Source organism: Talpa europaea (assembly GCF_964194135.1).
Source record: "Talpa europaea genome assembly, chromosome: 6".
Classification (NCBI taxonomy): domain Eukaryota; kingdom Metazoa; phylum Chordata; class Mammalia; order Eulipotyphla; family Talpidae; genus Talpa; species Talpa europaea.
Genome location: NC_140072.1, coordinates 42,470,838 through 42,494,037, shown reverse-complemented (window position 1 = coordinate 42,494,037; position 23,200 = coordinate 42,470,838). Strand labels below are relative to the sequence as shown.

Below are 23,200 nucleotides of genomic sequence, written 5' to 3'. Positions count from 1 at the left end.
ATGATGAAGTCAGCCATTGGGAAAGCCACAGAAGGGAGTCTGGGTTTTACTGAATGAATAAGAAAGTAACGAGATCTGAGTTACATTTTTAAAGCATCATCTTGGCCATTGCTGTATTTGAAAAGAATGATAGGAGACCAGGGCAGTAGCTGGAAAACCAGTCAGGAGCCAACTGAAGAGGCCTAGGCAGCAGGTGGTGGCTTGGACCAGGGGGGTAGCTCGGGAGGGGATGGGACTGAGTAATTCTGGAAGCATTCTGATGTTAGAAGCACAGAACTGGCTAAGCGTGCCCAGGGGTGCGAATCACTAGGGGGAAGGTGAGGGGCCTGAGTCTGGGACACTCTAGTACCATAACTCAAGAAGATGAGGAAGGCCGGCAGCAGAGACAGATGGTGCAACCAGCACTCAACCAACGAAGCTGCTGACCAGGTACCTGTGTAAGGACTGAGTAGCCACTTGATTTGGCCAGGAGAGGTGACCTTGATAAGGACAGTCTCAACAGAAGGATGGGACAAAACCTTACTAGGGTATGTTCAAAAGAAAATGAGGGAAAGTTTAAGTGGCAAGTACAGACAGCTCACTTGAAAAATTACGCTGCACAGGAATGAAGAGAAATGGAGTAGAAGTAGAGGAAAAGGTCATATGGGATCAAGGGAGGGTTTTGCTTCTGCAGGTGATGGCAATGACAGCGTGCTGTTGGTAGTGACCCACCAGAGAGGAAGACTGATGATATGGGAGAAAAGAGGACTGAGTATCTGACCAGTTTCTTTGACAGATGAGATTAGAGCACAGGGCAGAGCAGGACTTAACCATGAGCAGGGATGGCCCCTGCCTTTCAAGAGGAAAAACACTGTGTAGGGTCAGATAAGGGGAAAACACTATGTAGGGTCAGATTTGACGGTAGGATCACATCGGAATTCCCGTCTGATGGCTATTTCCTTAGTGAGAAATGAACCAAGATCAGTGGAAATGGGTATGGGTAGCGAGTCAAAGGTTTGAGGAAAGAGAAGGGGTACAATTGTCTTGTGCAGAGAGGGAGAATGAGAAGATAAATTGTCAAGGGGATCTAGAACTGCCAGCACCACTAGGGCTGCATTGAAAGTTCAGGGTCATGAAGTAAAAGTCAGCCTGAGGAGGGTGGTTGGGTGTTCTTCTCAGGCAGCTCCTGCTGCTCCAGGTGAGCCTGACAGATAGAAAGCTGGTCTTACCAAGTGAAGTTGACACAGAGTCAGGCAGGGGGTTTCAGGTGTATTCAAGAATGTCAGTTCCCTGCTGACCTATTGGTAGGATCAAAGGGCCAGAAGCCATAGTAGAGTCAGAGCGACTGAAACTGAGAGTGGAGAAAGTAAACAGGAAACAGGTGACAATTAAAAAATAGGTTGCTTAAAGTTACGATTATGAAGAGGGAACAATTATGTAATAATAACAACTAGAAAATAGTCATGGGACTCAACAGCTGAGATGTGGTGAAGGGCAAGAGCAGATGGGGTGAGATCAGGTTACTTAAAGGATCATCCACAGGGAATTCTGATAGATGAAGTGTTGAGGACAGTGAAGCAAGTGCTCAGAGTGGCCCACAGTAAGGTGTCGCAGATGATCCAGTCTGAAGGTCTGAGCTCTGGGAACCAGAGTGTCTTACGGAGGAAGGAAGAATGATGGTCTGAAAAAGGCAATGAGGATAAAGAAGATGAGCTCTTCCATATTTACAGCAGTGACTCACAGGTATGAGAGAGAAAAGATCTGTCTGAGATGGTCAGGAAGCAGCAGGCTCCCCAGGGGATAGCCAGGTGTCAGTCAGAAATTTTGCTGTCTTGGTATTTATTTCTCTTTCTCTCACAATGCTCAAATACAATCACAGAAGTGTAACTATTTCTAGGAAACAGAAATTGGTTTGAACTTTAAGAAATATTTAAAAATTTCCCTTCTTAAGGTTGGTTATTTATTCATCTAACTATATAGAGTTACTGGAACTCAAATTCAGGATCTTTATTTGCAGACAGTATAAACGAGCCAGTACATGCAAATCCCTCGAAAACAGGTTCTTGCAATTATTTCCCTATAGGATTTACATTATAATATTAAGAAGTTTCCAGTTTTACAGAAGCCATAATGTAGATGAATGGAATCACAAGACTGTATACTGTCTTTTCAACACACCAATACTTACTTCACGATGCCATAACCCAAGCTCACAATAATCACAAGGAGGCGAGCCAATGTCCTCTTAATCGCTGATATCAACTCTGCAAATATCAATAAACCTTGAGCTGGGGAGGAAAAAGAGAATAACTCATTCACTCTGTGTACATCTGGAGGCCTGCCACCAAGATTCTAAATATGTAATGTACAACTATATTCTGACCTCAAACAAATTAGCGAGACTTGATTTAAAAGTCATCTAATCCAAATGCTATTTAAAAACTTCAGTATAGGGGAATTCATTTCCTGCTGAAGAACTCACTCCTTATTTGATCATCTCTAATGGGCACGCTTTCTCATATCAACCTGAAATCTGTCTCGCTGAGCTTCCCTCTGTTTTTGTTAATTCCCTTGAGGCTACAAAAATCTATGTCCTCCTTCTTGTCCAGTAAATATCTGAAAACCACAATGTCTTCTAGCTTTCTTTTCTCCAGGAAGCTTTCAGTATTTATTCATTTATTGCTCCTACTTTGTGGCTAAACTAGAAAAAGACACACCACGTCCCCTACCCTAATTTGTACTCTGGCTAAGCAGACAGAACTCAGGAGGTAAGTGCTAGAGGTAACACAGCACCATCTCCCAGAACTATGAAGAAAGTCAACCTAATGTTCACTTTAAGGAGGTGCGATTGAGTCCAGAAAAACTTCTCAGAGGAAGTGATATCAAAATCAGTATTTGTTAACTTCTGGGAGAAGGGATAGGGGAAAGCAAAGGAAATGGTGTATGTGAGGGCAGGAAAGGGGAAAGAAGAAGGGCAAATATGCCATAAGTGAATGCTCACTACGTCTGTAGCAGGTCGTGTAATGAGAAAAGAAAGACAGAGGCAGGGACCAGTCACACAGAGCTTTAAGGCCATGTTGTGGGTCTGAACTGCTAAGGGCAGCAGGAAGTCAATGAGAGAAAACAGGGAATATAAAAGGAATTGGTAAACTAGGTCATCAGCCATACTAGTCTCTACATCTGTTTTTGTAAATATAGCTGCACTGGCTCACAGCCATGCCCATTTATTGCTGGTGGCTGCTTTCAAGCTACAATGGCAGAGTAGCTGCAACGGAGTCCATATGGCCCTCACAGTCAAAAAATAATTACTATGTGGCTTATGCAGAGAAAGTTCGCTGACCCTAGGAATAAAATGGGCAATTTTTTATTTTTATTTTTTAAAGATTTATTTATTTATTTATACAAAAACCGGGGTATAGGCCAGATTCGCAGGAGGGCAAGAGGATTTACCAGAGACAGAGCAGGGAACAGAACAGGCAGACTGATGAAATACACTGCTGAGGGGAGCAGCAGGTGCGACAGGAGAGGTCTGCTGAGCCATGTGGGACCCTCGCCGGCCGGCCAGCCGGGATCAAACCAGCACTGCAGAGGCTACGGACAGCTTCACAGCACTACGCTCAACCGCCTGCACCACCAGGGGAGGCCCTGGGCAATTTTTTATAAAGCCAAGATTGCGCTACTTAATAGCTTAAAAAGGAATTAGACTACAGGTGAGGAAAATGCTTAGGAGACTATTCTAGAAATCCAGCCAAGAGCTGATAAGCATGCTGGCAGTGAAGATGAAGAGAAGTAGAAAGATATTTGGAAACCAGTTGTGAACACACTGATTTCAGCCCACCTTTCTCTATTTTCTTCATATGCAATCACAAAAGACCTTGTCAAGTAACTTGAAGAAGTCTTGAAGAAATATGAAGGGCTACATTTTCCTAGCCACCAATCTGGAAGCACAAAAGAAAGAAGTCTATCTGACACAAACTACTTCTAAGGCACCAGGCTGCGTTCTAACATTCCCTGCTTCTCAGCCCTTAAAGAGTTTCCTAATGTCTACACTTCCGGAATCGATGCTAAGAAAGACAGCCTAGGTCACACAATTCCCACTCAGGAAAATTATAAACAACATCAACACATGTCCAGGATTCTAGTACCTCTCCTTTCACACAGGACTCCTCAAAGACACTGACAGCAGTCTTGGGGCTTCTTTTCCAAGCCCTTTGGTGTCATCTCAGAGGGGTGGAAGTCTGAGGATGGCAAATAGTTTCTCACCTCTTCCCGGATCTCAGGTTTTTGTTGCCCCTCACCTAAGTTCACACCACTCTTTACTCTCTCCAGATAGGAGCATCTCCCCTAGCAGGCAAGGAGAGGAACTGCCTTCTCTGATGTTCAAGAGCACGACCTCCTAGTCCTGGCGCAGCTCTCTCCTTCCTCAAGTGTGTTAGAGCAGGCGGGCCCACACTGCTTGAACTCCGTAAGAGTGATAACACTTCTAACATGCCTTTCTGGGGTTCTGTCCTTTATTCTTTTGTATATGTCCTTTGAAACTTTTTATTTTGGGGAAAATACAAACTGTTCTGGGACACAGAGAAAGCAATATATGTACTCCCATTTACCCACCATTCAGCTTCAAAAATTATCAACATTCTGCCTAATTTGCTTCATCTATATTTCAACTCACATTCTTCGTCCTGGAATATTTAAAAATAAATAGCAGACACAACCAAGCCCTCTGAAAATCTGTACCAAAGCCAATTGTAACTGGCTGCTTAGAAGCACCATCCTGGGTACTTTCAATTGTCTTGAGCTATCACTTTCCAAAGGTTCAGTGATAGAATCATCTGTACCTCTACTTCACTGGCCTTTTCTAAATCTACCTTCTGGAAGTCTGGTACACACATATGTCTGCCCTGCTTCACACATCCCACTGGGAAAACTGTGATGGTGCCTTCAATGGACACAGGAAGTTTTTTTTTTTTAAGATTTATTTAATTTATTTATGTAAACAAGAGCTGGGGTCTAGGCCAGAGGTGCGGGGGGTTGAGAGTATTCACCAGAGACAGAGTGGGGAGCAGAACAGACAGATGACTGAAAGATACTGCTGAAGGGAGCAGCGGGTGAGAGAGGAGAAGTCTGCTGCACCATGTAGGTAGCTCCCTGGTGGGGGATCAAACTTGTGCTATAGTAGCTGTGGATAGCTTCACAGTGCTGAGACTTAACCCCTTGTGTCACCAAGGAGGCCCCACAGGAAGTTCTTTGTAAGAGCAACAAAGTGGAGAGAATGCAAAAAGGCTGAAGGAACCATTCATCCTGGCACCACAGATTTTATTCTCTGTGGCCAAATTTTCTTTTTTTGCAGGGGAAAGGAGAAGAAAGAGAATGATGTGGGAGGCGGGGGTGAGAAACAGAAATGGTGAAAGGATTAAAATTCCCTGTTCAGAACTTCATGTTATTTTCATTTAATACTTGGTAGATGAACCTTAGAGAATGGGAATTTTCTTTTCTCAGGAAGAAAGTGAGGGGAAGTCAGCGAGGAAAACTGAAAATGAAGATAACACACATGCTAACCTAGATCAGAGTTCAACTATGACATTCTCTTCTTGGCTTCCCTCCATTCACCTATATTATGGCTGATAACAAACCACTGAGGAAAGGGGCCCCCACAGTGCTGCTCATGGATGCCAGCAGACTCCTGCATTATACTATATTTACGGAGATGGTCACAACTTACTTGATAGTCCAGTGCTGTTGATATTTTGGTATTCACTATAAAAAACGGCTTTTTCAAGCATTCCCAGGAAAATAACAGCTGCAATCCAGAACTGGATTCTTAATATATCTTTCCAATAACAGGCAGACCATGTTAGCCAGAGTACACCATATAAAATATAAACGATACACATCACCATGTAAAACTGTAGGAAGAGAAAGAATTTCAGTTAATCCTTTTCTGATCATTTGAAAATGGGCATTTCTACATTCAAGTATCTAATTTTTTAATTTTCCAGTCATTCTGGAGTCAGAAATAGAGGTTAAGTCAAAGCATAAGGTACTGAGGGCTTACTACCTCTGAGCCACTGATTTTCCACTTAAGATACAAAATTCATTTTTTAAAAAAAGGAAAAATGAGAAATACTCACAATCATTAAAGGCCAATCTGATGCAGAGATATATCCATGAGGCCCCACCATTGAAAGAGAAACTGGTGACGGTTAGGGTGGGGATAAAAAAAATGAAAAAGTAAAATTAACAATCTTTTCTTAAGTTTTTGAATATAAGTTCATTCCCATCAGTTTCCATAAGTAGAAACCAAACAAAGAAAGGCTAAATTTTTACAGAGCACACATAAAGCATTGGATAATAAGTTACTAGTTGCTTGATTATGTAATCTTATTAAAGATACTTTTGCTTATAAAATGCTGGACCAAAACTGACCTTTTGCAGACTGCACAGTAGTATTGGTTTTATTTATTTATTTTTTTAACATTTAAACTCTTTTTTTTTTTAAGATTTATTTATTTATTTTATGCAAGCATTGGGTACAGTCAGAAGCATGGGAAGGTGAGAGAATTCACCAGAGTCAGAGCAGAGAGTAGAGCAGGCAGACTGATGAAGTACACTGCTGAGGGGAGCAGCAGGCGGCAGGAGAGGTCTGCGCGCCATGTGGGACCCTCCTCTGGTGGCCGGGAAGCAGCCGGGGATGGAACCAGCACTGCAGAGGCTGCGGGCAGCTTCGCAACCCAGCGCTCAACCGCTGCGCCACCAGGGAGGCCCTAGTATTGGTTTTAGTTTGGCCCCTCACTGAGAACTGTCTTCCCTAATGCAACTTGAGCTAAATTACTGATTTCAAGCATATAGTTTGGGATGTTGTCCAAGGCAGCAGTAACAATGCTAAATATAAGGAAATACTTGCAGAACTCGGCAACTGCTTCAGTTTCTAACAGGGGATTTAACGTCTGTCTGCTGGTGTCCGAAGAAAAGGACACTGAGGAAGAAAGGGGCACAGGCCAGGTAGCAGAACGACATCAAGGTGCCTGCTCCCTCTCTCTGGCATGGTCTAGGCCATTATGTCATCTTCAAAAAGGAAGTCCTACTTTTTACACTTTTCCAGAACAACCACCTCCACTAGCTTCCCCTGTCTCACCTCTGCTTTCTGCCTCCCCACTAGACTGAGTGCCACTCAGAGGTAAAGCCTATCTTATCTCTTGTTCCTACAGGATGAGCCAGAGCACTTTGCAAATCTCGAGGACACTCACATGTTTTTTGCCTACCGTCAGCCCAGCAGATACCCCACTGGAAATGGCAGTCAAAGTAATTCTAAGATATATGAAAGCAGTCATTCCTGTGAAAATTGCTTAGTATGAGCCTACTCATGACTGGGCAGTGTGAAGTAGAGCTAAACAAGGCACAGAGGGTCTACCATGAGGTCAGGGGAGAAGCAAGTCCTTACAAATCACACAGTTAACAGACATACTTCTACTCCTAGGCTACAGACCTTTCAAATTTTTTTTCAAAGAGCCAAAATTTTAAACTCCTAATGATGGCTATTTTTTTTTTTTGATCTTCTAAAGTTAGAATTTATTTATTTATTTAATATCTACTTCAAATGTAATTGAGGTGTTGCCTACCCATCTCTACATGTTAAAATATACTTTTTTTAATCTGGAAGGAAGGAAAATTTTATACCTCACTATAAAGTTTAAAATTTTTAATTTGGCCTCCCAGGTGGCACAGTGGGTTGAGCGCAGCGCTGTGACGCTGTCTGCAGCCTCTGCAGTGCGTGTTCGATTCCCAGCTGGCCAGAGAGATTCTCACATGGTGCAGTAGACCTCTCCTGTCTTGCCTGCTGCTCCCTTTCAGTGGTCCCTTCAGTTTGTCTGCCTGTTCTGCTCCCCACTCTGTCTCTGGTGAATCCTCTCACCCTCCCTGCCTCTGACCTGTACCCCAGTTCTTGTATAAAAATAAATAAATCTTGGCCCTCCCTGGTGGCGCAAGGGGTTGAGCACCGCACTATGAGGCAATCCACAGCCTCTGCAGCACGAGTTCGATCCCCGGCTGGCCAAGGAGCAGCCCACATGGTGCAGCAGACCTCTCCTGTCTCTTCCGCTGCTCCCCTCAGCAGTGTATTTCAGTTGGTCTGCCTGTTCTGTTCCCCGCTCTGTCTCTGGTGAATCCTCTCACTCCCCGCATCTCTGGCCCGTGCCCCAGCTCTTGTGTGCATAAATGGATAAATCTTTAAAATAAACAAATCTTTAAAAAAATTAATAAGAAAATAATAAAAATTTTAATTTATCTTAATTTTAAATTTCCAACCCACTTAAAAAAAATAGAGTTGAGATAAACATAAGTCAGATTATTCATATAAACAAATTATTATTTGTTATTATTATTCAAATAAACAGATTATTCATTTTTGTGATTAACAGAAATTCACTTTTAAGCATTGTGCTTTAACAGAAAATAGATCTGTGTCAATGACAAAAATACAGAATACAGTGAAAGCAAACAATAAACATGCATGTAATTTTATTATACCATTCAAATTCCATTGTGCATCTGTTTTTTCCGTTTTAATGGAAACAATAAAGATATGAAACCCATCTCTCTGTGTTCTGGCTACAATATCCTGAAACAGGGAAAAAATAATCTTTAAGTTATTTTTTAAATTGCTATATAAGAAATAAACATTGGTTCCTCATAATAAAACAATTTTTAGTAATTAAACTGGGCCCTTTCATAAAAACACTGAAAAATAAAACAATAAAAAGAAATGGTAGTCAGTGGAAGGACATTAGAAGAATTTCCCCCATTTTTTTAAACCACTATCTTCCCACACCTAAAGTGATAAAGAAGGAAAAGTCTTCTCCATTCTATATTCCTACCGGTTTCCCCTTAGCAGAACTATTCTGTTTTAATATAACCCTTCAATTAAAAAAAAATCGATTCCTCCCATATTATATCCTAGTATCACTAAGCATTCACTTTTTAAAAGTGTGTGTGGTTTTAAATTGAACTGGGTGAGGAAGTCATAATATTGTTAGAAATGATAGCTAAATTATTTAAATTTCTAAGGTACTATGTCACTAGCAGTCCAGTGAGGAAAAACTGCCTACTGTAATATCTAAGAACCTTCTAATGCTCCACATACCTGGACCAAACTTTTCACATTCCTCCTTACTATTTCCTCCCCTTCTCTTTCATTTCCCACTCCTTCCCCAGCCTGTACACAGCAAAAAGTTTGTCCTAGCCACTGCAGAGTAAATGACTTTGCATTCTCAGACTACAAGTTAAGATTGGCTGAGAAAACCAGCAATATGAAAGCAAACATTAAGCTCTCTCCTAAACCTGTTCTCTGTTCCTACACACCATTCCTCCAACCCTCTCAACTTGTTAGTCTTCTGACTATTAGTAATTCCCTCAAATACTACATTCCGTCCCCTCAACCTGTGCTACACCATGGTTTCCATCTACTTCTTTAAATCCTTAATGATGATCATGCTGCCCAAATCACCACGTGCTGTCTTGGATATCTGGAAGTAGAATTTTAGTTTTTAAAGAAAAAGAAGGTTTAAACTAAAAGGCTTCTGTGCAGCAGAAGAAACTACTATTAAAACAAAAAGTCCTTCTACTGAACAGCAGAAAATATCTGCACATAAAATAGGTGACAAGGAACTAATATCTAAGGTCTACACAGAGCTCATACAACTCTACAGAGAACAAACACCCAATCAAAAAATGGGCAGAGGAATGAAATAGATACTTCTCCAAAGACATACAGATGGTCAACAAGTACATGAAAAAAAAGTCTAACATCGGGCCTCCCCTGGTGGCGCAGGTGGTTGAGCGCAACGTTGTGAAGCTGTCCGCAGCCTCTGCAGCGCCAGTTCGATCCCGGCCAGCCAGTGAGGGTCCCATATGGCGCGGCAGACCTCTCCTGTCTCACCCGCTGCTCCCCTCAGCAGTGTATTTCGTCAGTCTGCCTGTTCTGTTTCCTGCTCTGTCTCTGGTGAAGCCTCTCACCCTCCCGTGCATCTGGCTGGCACCCCGGTTCTTGTATGAATAAATAAATAAATCTTTAAAAAAAAAAAAAAGAGGGGTTGGGGGAAGAAAATATGGTCTACAAAAATGTAAAAAATGATAAATGTTAAAAGAAAAAAAAAGGTCCAATATCACTTATGATCAGGTAATTGCAAATCAACAATTTGTAATACCACCTCACAGCTGTGAAAATGGCAAAAACAAACAACAACAAAAAAAATAGGAACAACAAATGTTAGCGAGGTTGTGGAGAAAAAGGAACCCCCACACACTGTTGGTGGGAATGCAGAGTGGACCAGTCCCTATGAAAAAACAGTATGGGGCTTTCTCAAAATATTAAAGATATACACAAAGATTTAGCAATCACACTCCTTGGCATTTATCCAAAGAATGCAAAACACTAATTTGAAAGGATATATGCACTTCCATGTTGACTGCAGCACCATTAACAACAGCCAAGTTAGGGAAAAACCTAAGTGCCCAACAACAGTGAATGGATTAGGAAGTTGTATATATACACATTAGAATACTCTTCTGCTATTTAAAAAAAACCCTACAGCCATTGTGACAACATGGATGGAACTGGAGGGGATTATGCTACGTGAAATAAACCAGAAGGAGAAATACAAATACCAGATGACTTTACTCATGTGTGGAACACACAGAAACAAAACAAAACAAAGGAACTGACAAAACCAAACCAAAACAAGCCCTAGAAATCTAACTGCAGAACTGAGGTTACTAGAGGGGCAGGGTGAGGGAGGGAACTAAGGGGAGAATGGTCTATGGCAAAGGGTTAAGGGTATTTTGGTGGTGGTGTCATGTGGTGATACACATGAACATATTCCTTTAATGTTTTAGGTATTGTATTTAGGTATTGACCTAACCAATATTTTATCAGTTAAAAAAACAAAAACAAAAAACAAACAAACAAAAAAAAAAAAAAGAAAAAAGAAATGCTGGGTAGAAGTTAAATCTTAAAATAAAATTTAAAGAGATTTTTAAGGACAGAAACAAGTATATACAACATTCAGATATAAGAAATACATTGTTTTAAATGTTTTTCTTCCCCTAAATGTCTAAGTTCTACTTTATATCACTCTACAAGTATCTGTTAGCAGATGTTTCAGTTTTACTATAATTTGTATATTTTAAAGAGATAAAATGCCTTACCATTGATCTGTCGTGGTGTGAAACATTTCTGTTACTTGTTATTAGTTCTTTATTCTGGAAAAAAGAATAATAATTCCACTTTATATTGTTGCTTATCTACAATGTACAATTAAGAAAAAAATGGTGTTATGAACAAAGTAAAGATTTGAAAGCTATTATCAGCAAACAAATCTTATTGTACCCCAAATGTGAGTAACAAAATTCTGTCTTTGAAAACTCCCTTAGTGAGGATCATGGTTACCACTGGTGGGGAGAGTATGATGAACTGAAAGGGGTCCCTGGTGCTAAAACACTCCCTGCTTGACCTGAGTCTACATGGGTGTTGAGGTTTTGAAAATTCAAGTTGTACATTCCAGACATGTATGCTTTACACTATGTTTATTACACTTCAATACACATTAAAAAAGAACCTTAACTTTTGCTAACGATACATTTCGTTACAGAACTTACAGGAGAACAAAAATAAAATGATCCACAGCCTCACAACCCAGGGATTGCTTATAAATTTTAGAATCTAATAACCTTCTATGCTGGGTGGAGAAAGTACATAAAGGAGGAGAGTGTTCCAGTGTGTTCAATGTTGATAAATGAAATAAGCCGACAGAACTCTTGTAAGAGTACCAGATCATGGGATTTAACACATGGAGGTCACTGGTGATCTTGACTAGACCTATTTCGATGGAAGATGGGGGCAAAGGTCTGACTGGCGTGGACAGAAGAGAGAATGAGGGTGAATTACCAGCAGATTATAAAAGGAAGATTAAAAAAAATCACTTTTTAAAGATGTTGCTGCAAAGGGGTAAAATAAAATACAACAGTGGTGCCAATACCTTACTTATCATGTACTACTACAAATACAAAAGAACTAAGCCTAAAAATGAACAAATTAAGCCCCATTCTTTATCAAAATACTGGTAAGGCAAACAAACTGACACTTACATTCACTGGGAATAAAATAAATTCTATCTTAATAAGGCAAGACAAATACTCACATTCAATGAAGGGAACACCTGCAAATCACTGTTGCAATCTAAGTTTTCATTTTTTGTTGTCCAACAATCAATGTTCTTGAAATAATGACCACAAAAGTCTTCATCAACACTAAGTTCATGGTTTCGTGACAGGTCCTACCCAAAAGAAAATTCTCTTATAATTTTTTCCAAATGTCTTAGCCAAGAAGATAAATAAAATTTAAAAGCTAAGTAATACCAACATTTATTCAGTTTGGAATACTTGAAATATGCAGAACAAAATACCAGAGTTTTGAGTATAATGTTAAATACAATTAAGGTAATCCTAACATTTTAGCCATTCTAGTGTTCTCAGACATAGCAGTATTTAATACACGCATAATCTTCTAGTAAGAAAAGCAATTAAGGTATGACCATGAAGAAATACTCTGTCTTGAGGCTACTTTCATTTTTTCCCCTACATGTAAGAGACCCAGAAAGAAAGTAGCATTAAACCACAAAGACAGACAAACCAAACAGCAACAGAAAGCAAAAGTGGCTAATTCAACTGAGTATAAAGAGGACACTCATTTCCGTATCAATGACCCAAGGTTCTTCATCCTAGAAAGGATAAAGATGACCTAGCTACAGCTCCTAGGCATCAAGAAAAGGTTGATTCCCACTGGCAAAATAAGCTACAGTTTGAGCAAAATCAATCAGACCTGTAGTATATTATAACCCACAAAACAAAGTAAAAATATGAGTTCATACTGAAAACTGATTGATTTATGAGAGGTAAAACAAAGGAAAATGTCAGAATGCTAACAAATGTAGAATATAGAATTACTAATTTTTTTTAATGAATTGAAACTTTTACATTTATTTCTTGAATTAAGTTGATTTTTATTTGTTGTAAGTAACCTACGGTCCTTGTATCAATAGTTTCCACGGTCTGATTTAAACATTTACTAACATTTTTCATAAGGTTTATACTTATTATGAATATACTTTGATATAATTATTTATTGCCAAAGTCCCAATAAATCTGTGGAACTTCTAAAGCACAATCTAGTATTTCTAGCCTCCTCACCTAATGAGCTATTAAATCTATACACTCAAAATCTTTCCTTCACAGTTTTACATGACTTAAAAATTTGTTTTACTTACTTCCAGCTCAAAATGTTCATTGTGACAGATATGGTACTTCAAATGCCACTCTATGGTAAACTTCACAGGCCCAGAACAACTGAATGACTTAACTGTTTAGAAAAAGAAAGTTTCATTTTACAATAATAACATATTTATTTCAATATAAATTTAAGGTTTCAAGAATACAATTTAAAATAGGCTACTTTAATGAAACAATGAGTAATATATTACCTAATTTCTACCAAAGTCGCCGCAAATGAGACATTAACTTATTATACTTAACTAAAAGTGATTATAGTACACAGCTGCATCTATATGCTCAGAACAATGTTAAAGTCAACTGAGTAGCTGGACAGGCTAGTCACTGCTTAATACATCTAAAATGTTTCCTTCACTCATTGATTCATTAAAAAATTACTGAGTGGGGCCTCCCCTGGTGGCGCAGCGGTTGAGTGCTGGGCTACAAAGCTGCCTGCAACCTCTGCAGGCCGGCCGCTGGCGAGGGTCCTACATGGTGCGACAGACCTCTCCTGGCTCGCCCGCTGCTCCCCTCAACAGTGTTTTCAGTTGGTCTGCCTGTTCTGTTCCCTGCTCTGGCTCGGGTGAATTCTCTCACCCTCCATGCCTCTGGCCTGTGCCCCAGTTCTCGTGTGCATGAATGGATGAATCGTTAAAAAAAAAAAAAGAAAAGACAATCTCTCAGTGTAATTCACCATATTAACAGGATAAGAGAAATGTACCACATAATCATATTGGTATATACAGAAAAGCATTTGGAAAAAAACTCAACAAACCATTCATGGTAAACTCTCAGAAAATTAGGAACAGAAGGAAATTCCTTCAACTTGATAAAAGGCATCTATAAAAAGATCTATATCATCGTCATTTCTCCCCATGTCTATAGAGTCGATTAATCCCAGTTAAAATCCAAGCAGATTTTTATATAGGAGTTGACTGGCTATTTGTAAAATTTATATGAAAATACAAAATACCTAAAATAGTAAAAACAGTTTTCAAAATGAACAGAGTTGAGGAACTTTACTATTGGACTTTAAAACTTACAAAGTTACAGTAATTATAAATGTGTGGTACTGGTGTAAGAATAGACATGGAACAGTAGTCTCACTTATCCTGGGCATTTGCATATACTGTTGACCTCCTCTTCATCTGGCTGACTCCTGCTCTTCTTTCATGTTTAAAGCCTTCTCCAGCAAGCATACTATACCCCATTCTTTATGCTTTTCTAGACTATGTTAGGTGCCCTGCCCAAAGGCCTCTTGATCCTTGTTCTATCAAAGGTGCCTTCCCCTTCCCTCAGTATCTCTTAGTCAAGGGTAGGGATTGTACTCCTTGGATGGGGATCGAACTCATGCTGCAGTGGCTGCGGACAGCCTCATAGGTTGTGTCTCAACCCCTTGGGCAACCAGGGAGGCCCTATACTAAGAGATTTTCAACAGTGGGTCCACATGACTAAATCTAGAACAGGACAGTAAAAGAGGAAAAGCCAGATGTCTCAAATGCAAAACAGTACTGACACATCAAAAAAAAGCTAATCCTTAGCTCTACAGGCACTAAAATGGGACCTTGTGAGAACAGAGACTCAGTCTTTCACCACACCACTAAAGCAGATATATAAACTAGAATTTCCAAATGAATAAGAACAAGAACTGTAAAGTGGATGTGTAATAATCAATTAGAAAGGATGCCCAATGGTAATGAAAATTTTGTTTGGCGAGCATGGCACTAAAATAAGGAGGCTCAGGTAGAGGTGGAATCCACACCTGCCAGCCACATGGCAGGGCTGCGGTCATGGTCCAAGACCTCTCTCTCATCCATGCCGTTGGGGCACTGCCAGCTTTTGCCTGACTAAACTACCTAATTTTTATTTATTTATTTATTTATTTATTTATTTATTTATTTTTTATAGAGGCATGCTTCATTTATTTGTTTGCTGGTTTGTTTTGTTTATACATGCACTGGGTACAGTCAGAAGCGCGGGAGGGTGAGAGAATTCACCAGAGCCAGAGCGGGGAGCAGAGCAGGCAGAAGGACCGAAGTACACTGCTGAGGGGAGCAGCGGGCGGCAGGAGAGGTCTGCACGCCATGTGGGACCCTCCTCTGGTGGCCGGGGAGCAGCCGGGGATCGAACCGGCGCCGCAGAGGCCGCGCGCAGCTTCGTAACCCAGCGCTCAACCGCTGCGCCACCGGGGAGGCCCCTACCTAATTTTTAAATGTTTTTGCAGCTTCATTCTTACTTTAGCTATGTTAATACCACTGTCTTAGTTGTGGATTATTCTTAGGCTGCTCTCAGATATTACAGATTGATTTTTTTAAATCAAATTGCGTTTTCATAATTCATGTAACTTTTTTTGTCTGCACTAGACTTTTACATTTTAATTGTCTGAAGACTGAGTATAAATTCATTACCACAATTAGATGCCATTATTTTTTCCCCCTCACCAAGCTCTTATCACCACTGATGATCTGTGATATCACCAAGCTGCTTTGAACTCATCTGTTTTGTAGTTGCTATCTGGCCTACCTCCCTCAGCAAAGACCCACATAAATCAGAATCCCCAACAAACAATCAGTACATGGTGTGCTAGAGAAAAGGGAAGTGTGTTTGGACCCTAAAAAGCCAATACGCTATACCCATTGAACACTGCTCCTTATCCCTAAACTCTAACTCTGACCACCAACTCATCTAGTCAAGTGACTGGAAATAATAAGAGGAGTTAGACTACAGTAAATGTTATCCAATATAAATCCATTAAAAATACTGAAAACCTCAAGCTCTATGAGTGGCATACCAGTATTTATATTGTGTTTACATTGACAACACAGTGCTAACAAATACTTTGATTTTCATAAGTATTAAAATCCTAGTTAAAATATTAGCATCTGATAATTTTAATTTCATACTATGATCATGTATTTATTTAGAAAATCTTCAGATCATAGTTTATCACAATCGTGACATTTCATCTGTTACTAAAAGAAATGCATCTAGTTTGAAAAGCTGGAAGTCAGAGTCAAATTTCATAGAAATCAAATACTTTCTTGCTAAAGAATACTTTACTAGACTTTAGTGATAATTTTTTTTTTTTTTTTTTAAGATTTATTTATTTATTTATACAAGCACTGGGTACAGTCAGAAGCGCAGGAGGGTGAGAGAATTCACCAGAGCCAGAGCGGGGAGCAGAGAAGGCAGAAGGACCGAAGTACACTGCTGAGGGGAGCAGTGGGCGGCAGGAGAGGTCTGCGCGCCATGTGGGACCCTCCTCTGGTGGCCGGGGAGCAGCCGGGAATCGAACTGGCGCTGCAGAGGCTGCGGGCAGCTTCGCAACCCAGCGCTCAACCGCTGCGCCACCGGGGAGGCCCTTTAGTGATAATTTTTAAGGAATGATTCATATTACATTTTCTGAGACAGGTTCAGAAAAATCTATTGTTGCAAATAACTAAGCTTTGATTGAAACAAAAGAAACCCTTAAAACACTAGAACCACGCAAAAACAAAACATTTGCCTAGTTCATAATATAGATTATATTAGTTCACAATATATTAATGAATTAGTTTATAAAACATGTATTGCAAGATGTTCCTTGTTTATATTGTTACATTTGTATTTATTTTATTAAAGTTTATTACTTACCAGAAAACTTGATATCCGTAGAGTTAAACATAGTTTTCCTAAATATCAGTGGTCCTGATTTCTAAAATGGAAAAACAAGGAAAGTTTTAAAAAATTTTCTCTACCGTTTTATTGCTTTACCCTAGAAAATATATAGCTTTAATCCTGTGACCACAGTGATTATTTTTTTTAAGATTTATTTATTTATGCATACAAGAGCTGGGGTGTAGGCCAGAGGTGCAGGGCTGGGGGGGGGGTGAATCCTCTCACGAGAGTGGGGAGCAAAACAGGCAGATTGACTGAAATACACTGCTGAGGGGAGCAGTGGGTGAGACAGGAGAGATCTGCTGCGCCATGTGGGTTAGCTCCCTGGCAGAGGATTGAACTGGTGCTGCAGTGACTGAGGGATAACATGATAGTGCTAAGGCTTAACCCCTCTGTCACCGGGAAGGCCCCCACAATGATTATTTTTTAAAAATGTTCATTTGATCACATCATTCACTTGCTTAAAAGCTTGCCTGCCATATCAATTTCCTTCAGTTGTGAGGTTCTGGAAAGTTCCTGCCTCAAGTGTCTCACCCTGGGGCTGCTGCCATTGCATGATTACTGCTGTTGGGACACAGGACCCATCTGTGCATTTAGCTGCTGTCTTGGGAACATTAAAGTACTTTTGCTAAAACAGGGATTCCTTTCCCTAAAGTGCTGTAGGTTTGCACGTGTACTTTTAACAGCTTGTCAGAGCTACAGGGTCCTGCATGATCAAGGCCTGCCCACCTCTCTTTAAGTTCCAAAAGGCATGATTGAGTCTCCCTCCTGCACCCAGAGCCTTAGTGGTCAACCTGAACACTTCCTTAAAAACCCTTCCATGTCACTCTTCATCTAGGTAATTCCTTCTTATCCTTCAAGGCTAGGTTCAAAAGACTTTCTCAGGAAGTCTTCTATTATGGCTTAAATCAAGCCAGGTCCCATACATGGTTCCTAAGATCCACTGATCCTCACAACCCTTACTACAACCAAAATGAAGTAATGTATTAGCTAACTGTTTAATGTCTGAAGGGACTGGGTTAAATGAGCAAGTGATTAAGAATTTTTTAAAACAATGAGAGGACAGTCATTTTTTTCTTACTGTCTTTCCCTCCCCAGGAATTTCAACAATGAACAACAAAACTCCAAGCCTGGATACCTCCTCTGATCCACATACTTAACTGTCTAAAGGTCATATCCTCTGCAGTGACCAACATCACCTAAACCAGCAACATTCCTCTTTTCCTCACCAACTCTTTCTACACTATTCTGGTTGTAGGTGGTGACACCCACAGTCACCCAAGCCATGGCTCCTCCTAGTGCCTCATCTCCATCACCCAACCCCAAAGTATGTCTATGATATCTCACAAACACTTCCCAAATTTAGTTCTTTCTCTCCATTCCCACCACCACTGCCTTAATGCAAGTCCTCAACATTTCCTGCCTACCATTCTATAGTAACTTAATTGGTACCTCTGTCTCCAGAGGTAAGATTATAATTTATCCCTAGATAGCAGCCAGAGGGATTATTAGCATTTAATGAAATCTAAAATCTTTCAATGGCTCTCTCTCATTCACACCAGAAAGTAGCTACTGGTGGCCAGGTAGCCTTTTCTATTCTATAGGTGTTTGGCCCACCAGGGGCCTTTTAAAAAACTTTCAATTAGTTAACATAATAAAATTATGGGTTCTGGCTTCACCTTATAAAAAGGAGACCTGGCAATTCTGTGCCCACACTGCCATATAGTTTCTATCAGCTGGAGCTGAATGACAATTGCCCTCTTTAGAAGATTATGCAATCCGTATGTAGTCCACCCAGTTGCCCACTCTCCCCAGTCCTGAACCTACTTCACTTAACTCACTTGCCTCAGTTCCCACAGGTCTTTGAGTTTGCAACCCCTGGCTTCAAGCTCAAGGCCAAACTTGGGCAGGAAAGACTATGAGACCCTTCTAACACTCTTGCCTGAACTTCATGAAGTAGAGGCCCCAAGTACTGCTGCAGCTGTACTCCCCTCTTTCTTCTTCACCAAGGTGACATCTACTTATCTTTTAGAACCAGCCAGCAGAAAGCAACATAGGGTGATCATCCTGGTGCTTGGCTAATATCCCCAAATGCTGCCACATATGTAATTACTCATGAATCTGCTGTGACTATTGTTGCCTGAGTTTCCTGAAAGGGCTGTATCTAAAATTCATCTTTGCAATAATGGACAGTATAGTGCATGGTGCACATTAGGTACTCAAACTATTTGCTGATCTTTACAATCAAAAGACCCATTTCTTGATAGATGAGCAGTGCAAATGAAATATTTCCCCATTTTCCTTTTCCGTTTATTTTTATTTATTTTTTTTTTTTGTGGACCCTCGCCGGTGGCCGGGGCTCAAACTGGCGCTGCAGAGGAACCAAGCGCTCAACCGCAGCGCCACCAGGGGAGGCCCTTTCCTTTTCCGTTTAAAGAAGTTCTACTAACTTGAAAAGGGACATTATCACACTACTCAACAACGGTGGACCTTCTGAACTGCTGTTGACTTGAGTCACACAGTACTAAAGCTTATGTGGGACCAAAGAAAAAAAATGTGTCTTTGTTAGTCAGGAAGTAAAGTCACTCCTCCCCTATGGCCTTTGGAATATCACCATCCAAAGTATAATTAGCAAAGATCTTTACAGATATGGTTAAGTAGTTTAACAATCTGTGAACAGTTGATTCACTTTAATATTACTTATTCTGACTTAGTTTATATTAGTGTGTGTCACTATGGACACTGCTGCACCTCCCCCTGCAGTGACCTTCAGGGCTAATGGCTGTTGCCATGGTCCCTGAGGTCCGGCATGGGCAAGGAACCATGCAGAACAGCAAACTCCCTAAAGCTTAGATAGGCGGGATGCCTGTTAAGAGATAACGACCACCAGAAGCCGCCACAAAGAAAGTAAAAAGGAATGCTGAACACAGGGAACCTTATCTCGCTTTCTCAAGGCCCACAAACTTTATTCTGCTACAACTTTCTAAAATCTTTCCTTTTTCTGGTCATTGGTTGCTAATTAAAAAACATACATAGGCCTCCCCGGTGGCGCAGCGGTTGAGCGCTGGGTTGCGAAGCTGCCCGTGACCTCTGCAGCGCCGGTTCGATCCCCGGCTGCTCCCCGGCCCCGCTGCTCCCCTCAGCAGTGTACTTCGCTTCTGCCTGCTCTGCTCCTCGCTCTGGCTCTGGTGAATTCTCTCACCCTCCCGCGCTTCTGACTGTACCCAGTGCATGTATAAACAAGCAAACAAACAAACAAATAAATAAAACATGCCTCTATAAAAAATTAAAAAAAAAAATACATAATTTAATAATTAGGCTAATTCAAATGAAACATTACTAAACTCTGTGTAATAATAGAATTGTTAGTTTTATGATTTCTCTGTTGTGTCCTTGGCTTTGTTAGCTTTGATCTTTTTTTTTTTTTTAAAGATTTATTTATTTATTATTTATACAAGCACTGGGTACAGTCAGAAGTGTGGGAGGGTGAGAGAATTAACCAGAGCCAGAGCGGGGAGCAGAGCAGGCAGAAGGACCGAAGTACACTGCTGAGGGGAGCAGAGGGCGGCAGGAGAGGTCTGCGCGCCATGTGGGACCCTCCTCCGGTGGCCGGGGAGCAGCTGGGGATCGAACAGGCGCTGCAGAGGCTGCGGGCAGCTTCGCAACCCAGCGCTCAACCGCTGCGCCACAGGGGAGGCCCTGTTAGCATTGATCTTAATGAAAAAATATTACTTTGTGAAAAGTATATTCACCCATACTAATTAATAAATAAGTTAGTGGTAGTGAATAGTTATTAATACAAAAAAGGTAATTACATAGAACAAAAAAAAGATTATTAGCCTGACTACTTAGGAATATGACTAGGTCCAGATGTAACTTGGGACATAGATCACTGCCCTGTCAATGATAAGTTAAACCTATGAGCCAGCTGGTTTAGTTCACTGATAACTGATCCTATGCCTTTAGAAAAACATATATATACTGACCACTGACTCAAATAAAATTGCACTCAGATTTTCACTCTCTTGAAGTGTGTCTGTGTCATTTATTCGCCGACTCCCTGACCACCCCGCGCAATCTCTCAACCCTGAGACGGCCTCATCATCCACTGCTGTGCTGGTCCACGGCAGGACACAGCATGAAACCATGAGTTTTGCTTTTTAACCGTTTAGAGAAATTCAATAATGGAGATATGCGGACTACATTACTGGTGCACAAAACAGGGTACCAATCCAGAAGAATACTGGAAGAAATGGTTGCACTAGGACTTAAACTATTTTGGAGGGTGTAGTTTGTGTTATGTAGGAAGCATTTGTGGCCTCTGGTTGAGAAAAATAAAAAATAAAGGTTTTGCCTTTGACATTTCAATGCATGTGGAAAAGTCACATCTGAAACAGCTGAATGAGTCACCCTCTGATCCTAAAAAAGCAAGAATTAACGCCTCTTCCAGATTTCCCGAATCTCTTTAGCAAGAGTTTCCAAAATTCTACTCTTGCATTCCTCCCACATCATTTCATGTAGGCAATGGATGCCAAGTTCTCAAATGACCAGCCCTGGAAAGTTAGTTTCCACACATTCATGCCTCCTGACAGCCTTTCAAACACTCCTATCACACATCTCAACCCACCTCCACACACACAGGTCCAGAACTAGGATAGGGGCTTAGAGAAATGCAGGAACCCACAAAGAGGGGAGAGTGGTGTTTGATTATTGAATTATTCCCTGTTCATTAAAAAAAAAAAAAGAAAAAGAAAAGAAAAAAAATCAATCAACCAGCACACGTGCTTTTCTACATTTAAGCCCAAACAGCAGTCCAGGAAAAGTCCTTGTGCCCTCAGGGGTGTGGTCCTGTGGCTGCTTAAGGGGAACCGAGGTCAAATCTCATAAGGTGCCGCTTCAAGTGCCAAGGAATTCGGGGGCTCAGGTTTGAATAAACGAGGACCTGATCCAGCCAGAATTTGTCAAAGAGCGAAAGGCCAGGACTTGGGGAGTGGTGATCCTCGGGATGAGTAACAGCGTTTAGAAGGGAGAACGGTCCTCAAGCACAAACATGATTACTGCAATCATGTTCCCCACAGCCTCGGACGGGCTGGAGGAGGGGGCGTCCCACCCACACGGACAAAGGCTCAGGGAGCGTCTTCGGGGACCCAGAGCAGGCCTGGCAAGCGCAGATGAACAAGGCCGGGGCCGGGGCCGGGGCCGGGGCCGGGGCCGTGGGGCGGCGGGACCGAGCCGGCCCCGGGAGACGCGCCGCGTCTGGGTTCCCCACTCCACTTACATCGCTGACCGTCGCGGTCCAGAGCCCGAGCTCGGGGACGCCGCCCACGGCCGCCGGGGCCCAGCACAGGAAGCAGAGGGCGACGCACAGCAGCCGGGCCCGCGAAGGAAGGCGGCGGGAGGGCCGGAGCCAGGCCCCGGCGCGCGACGCGGGAGCCATCTTGACGCGGAAGCCGCACCTGGCGTTCCGTGACGCCCGCCACGCCCGGGGCCCCCGCACCTGATGCGGCTCCGCCCCCGGGAGGGGGAGGCGGCACGGGGCGGCGTGACTCGGACTCGGGGGTGCAGGGCTTTGGCTTGGGTAAGGGTGCGCGGTTAGGGCCCGGAAAACCGAGCTGAGAGCGGCGGTGGGGCTTAGGATTGCGCCCGGCTTAGAACTGAACGGGCTGGGGGGAGGAGCCGGGGCGTGGAGGCGGGCCTTAGGGCGGGACCGGAGTTTGGGGGCGGGGCCAGTAGGGAGTGGGGGAGGGCTCGAAGGTGGGGCTAAGAGCGGAAGGTAGCGTGGGGGCGGGCGGGGCTTGGAGGCGGGCGGGGCTCGGAGGCGGGCGGGGCTTGGGAGGGCGTGGTTTGGGGGGCGGGGCTTGGAGATCGGACTCAGAGCAAGGCTGGACTGTGGAGGCGGGGCCGAGCCGGGACGCGGGCCTCAGGGCTGGGCCGTGCCGTGGAGGCGGGGCCGAGAGGGAAGGCCAGGTGCTGGGAGGGCGTGTGAGGTGGGCGTAGTGCGGAGGCTGGTTCCACCCCAGGAGGAGGCTAGGGTCCAGATTCCACGTGACTCTGGTCTGGCGCTTAGTGGGAATTATGAGATGGACTTGCTAACTAAAGGTCGGCTCAGTCTGTGTTTCTTGACTCATTTGCACTTTGCTCGTCCTCCGAGTCCTTCAACGCAGGTGAGACAAATGGCCCTTTAAATTCATGGGAAAGCTTGAAAGGTACTTTAGGTCAGAGTCATTTGAACCCAAGGCATCGT

General features: G+C 42.3%; 1 protein-coding gene across 2 annotated transcripts in view; it reads right to left on the bottom strand.

Moving 5' to 3' along the window:
• The window catches only part of TMEM87B (transmembrane protein 87B), a gene marked incomplete at both ends in the record, with an annotated part of 46,479 nt that extends 24,038 nt beyond the window's left edge, over window positions 1–22,441 (bottom strand). Inside the window, 9 exons of one of the 2 annotated variants that reach the window (XM_084235338.1) lie at window positions 2,168–2,267; window positions 5,702–5,885; window positions 6,111–6,172; window positions 8,506–8,596; window positions 11,182–11,235; window positions 12,174–12,308; window positions 13,299–13,390; window positions 16,933–16,993; window positions 22,235–22,441. In XM_084235338.1, coding sequence (XP_084091464.1) covers window positions 2,168–2,267; window positions 5,702–5,885; window positions 6,111–6,172; window positions 8,506–8,596; window positions 11,182–11,235; window positions 12,174–12,308; window positions 13,299–13,390; window positions 16,933–16,993; window positions 22,235–22,393 — 938 coding nt within the window. The remainder of the gene's footprint in view (window positions 1–2,167; window positions 2,268–5,701; window positions 5,886–6,110; window positions 6,173–8,505; window positions 8,597–11,181; window positions 11,236–12,173; window positions 12,309–13,298; window positions 13,391–16,932; window positions 16,994–22,234) is intronic. The other variant, XM_084235337.1, reaches the window with a different exon arrangement.
• Window positions 22,442–23,200: the final 759 nt, after the last annotated feature.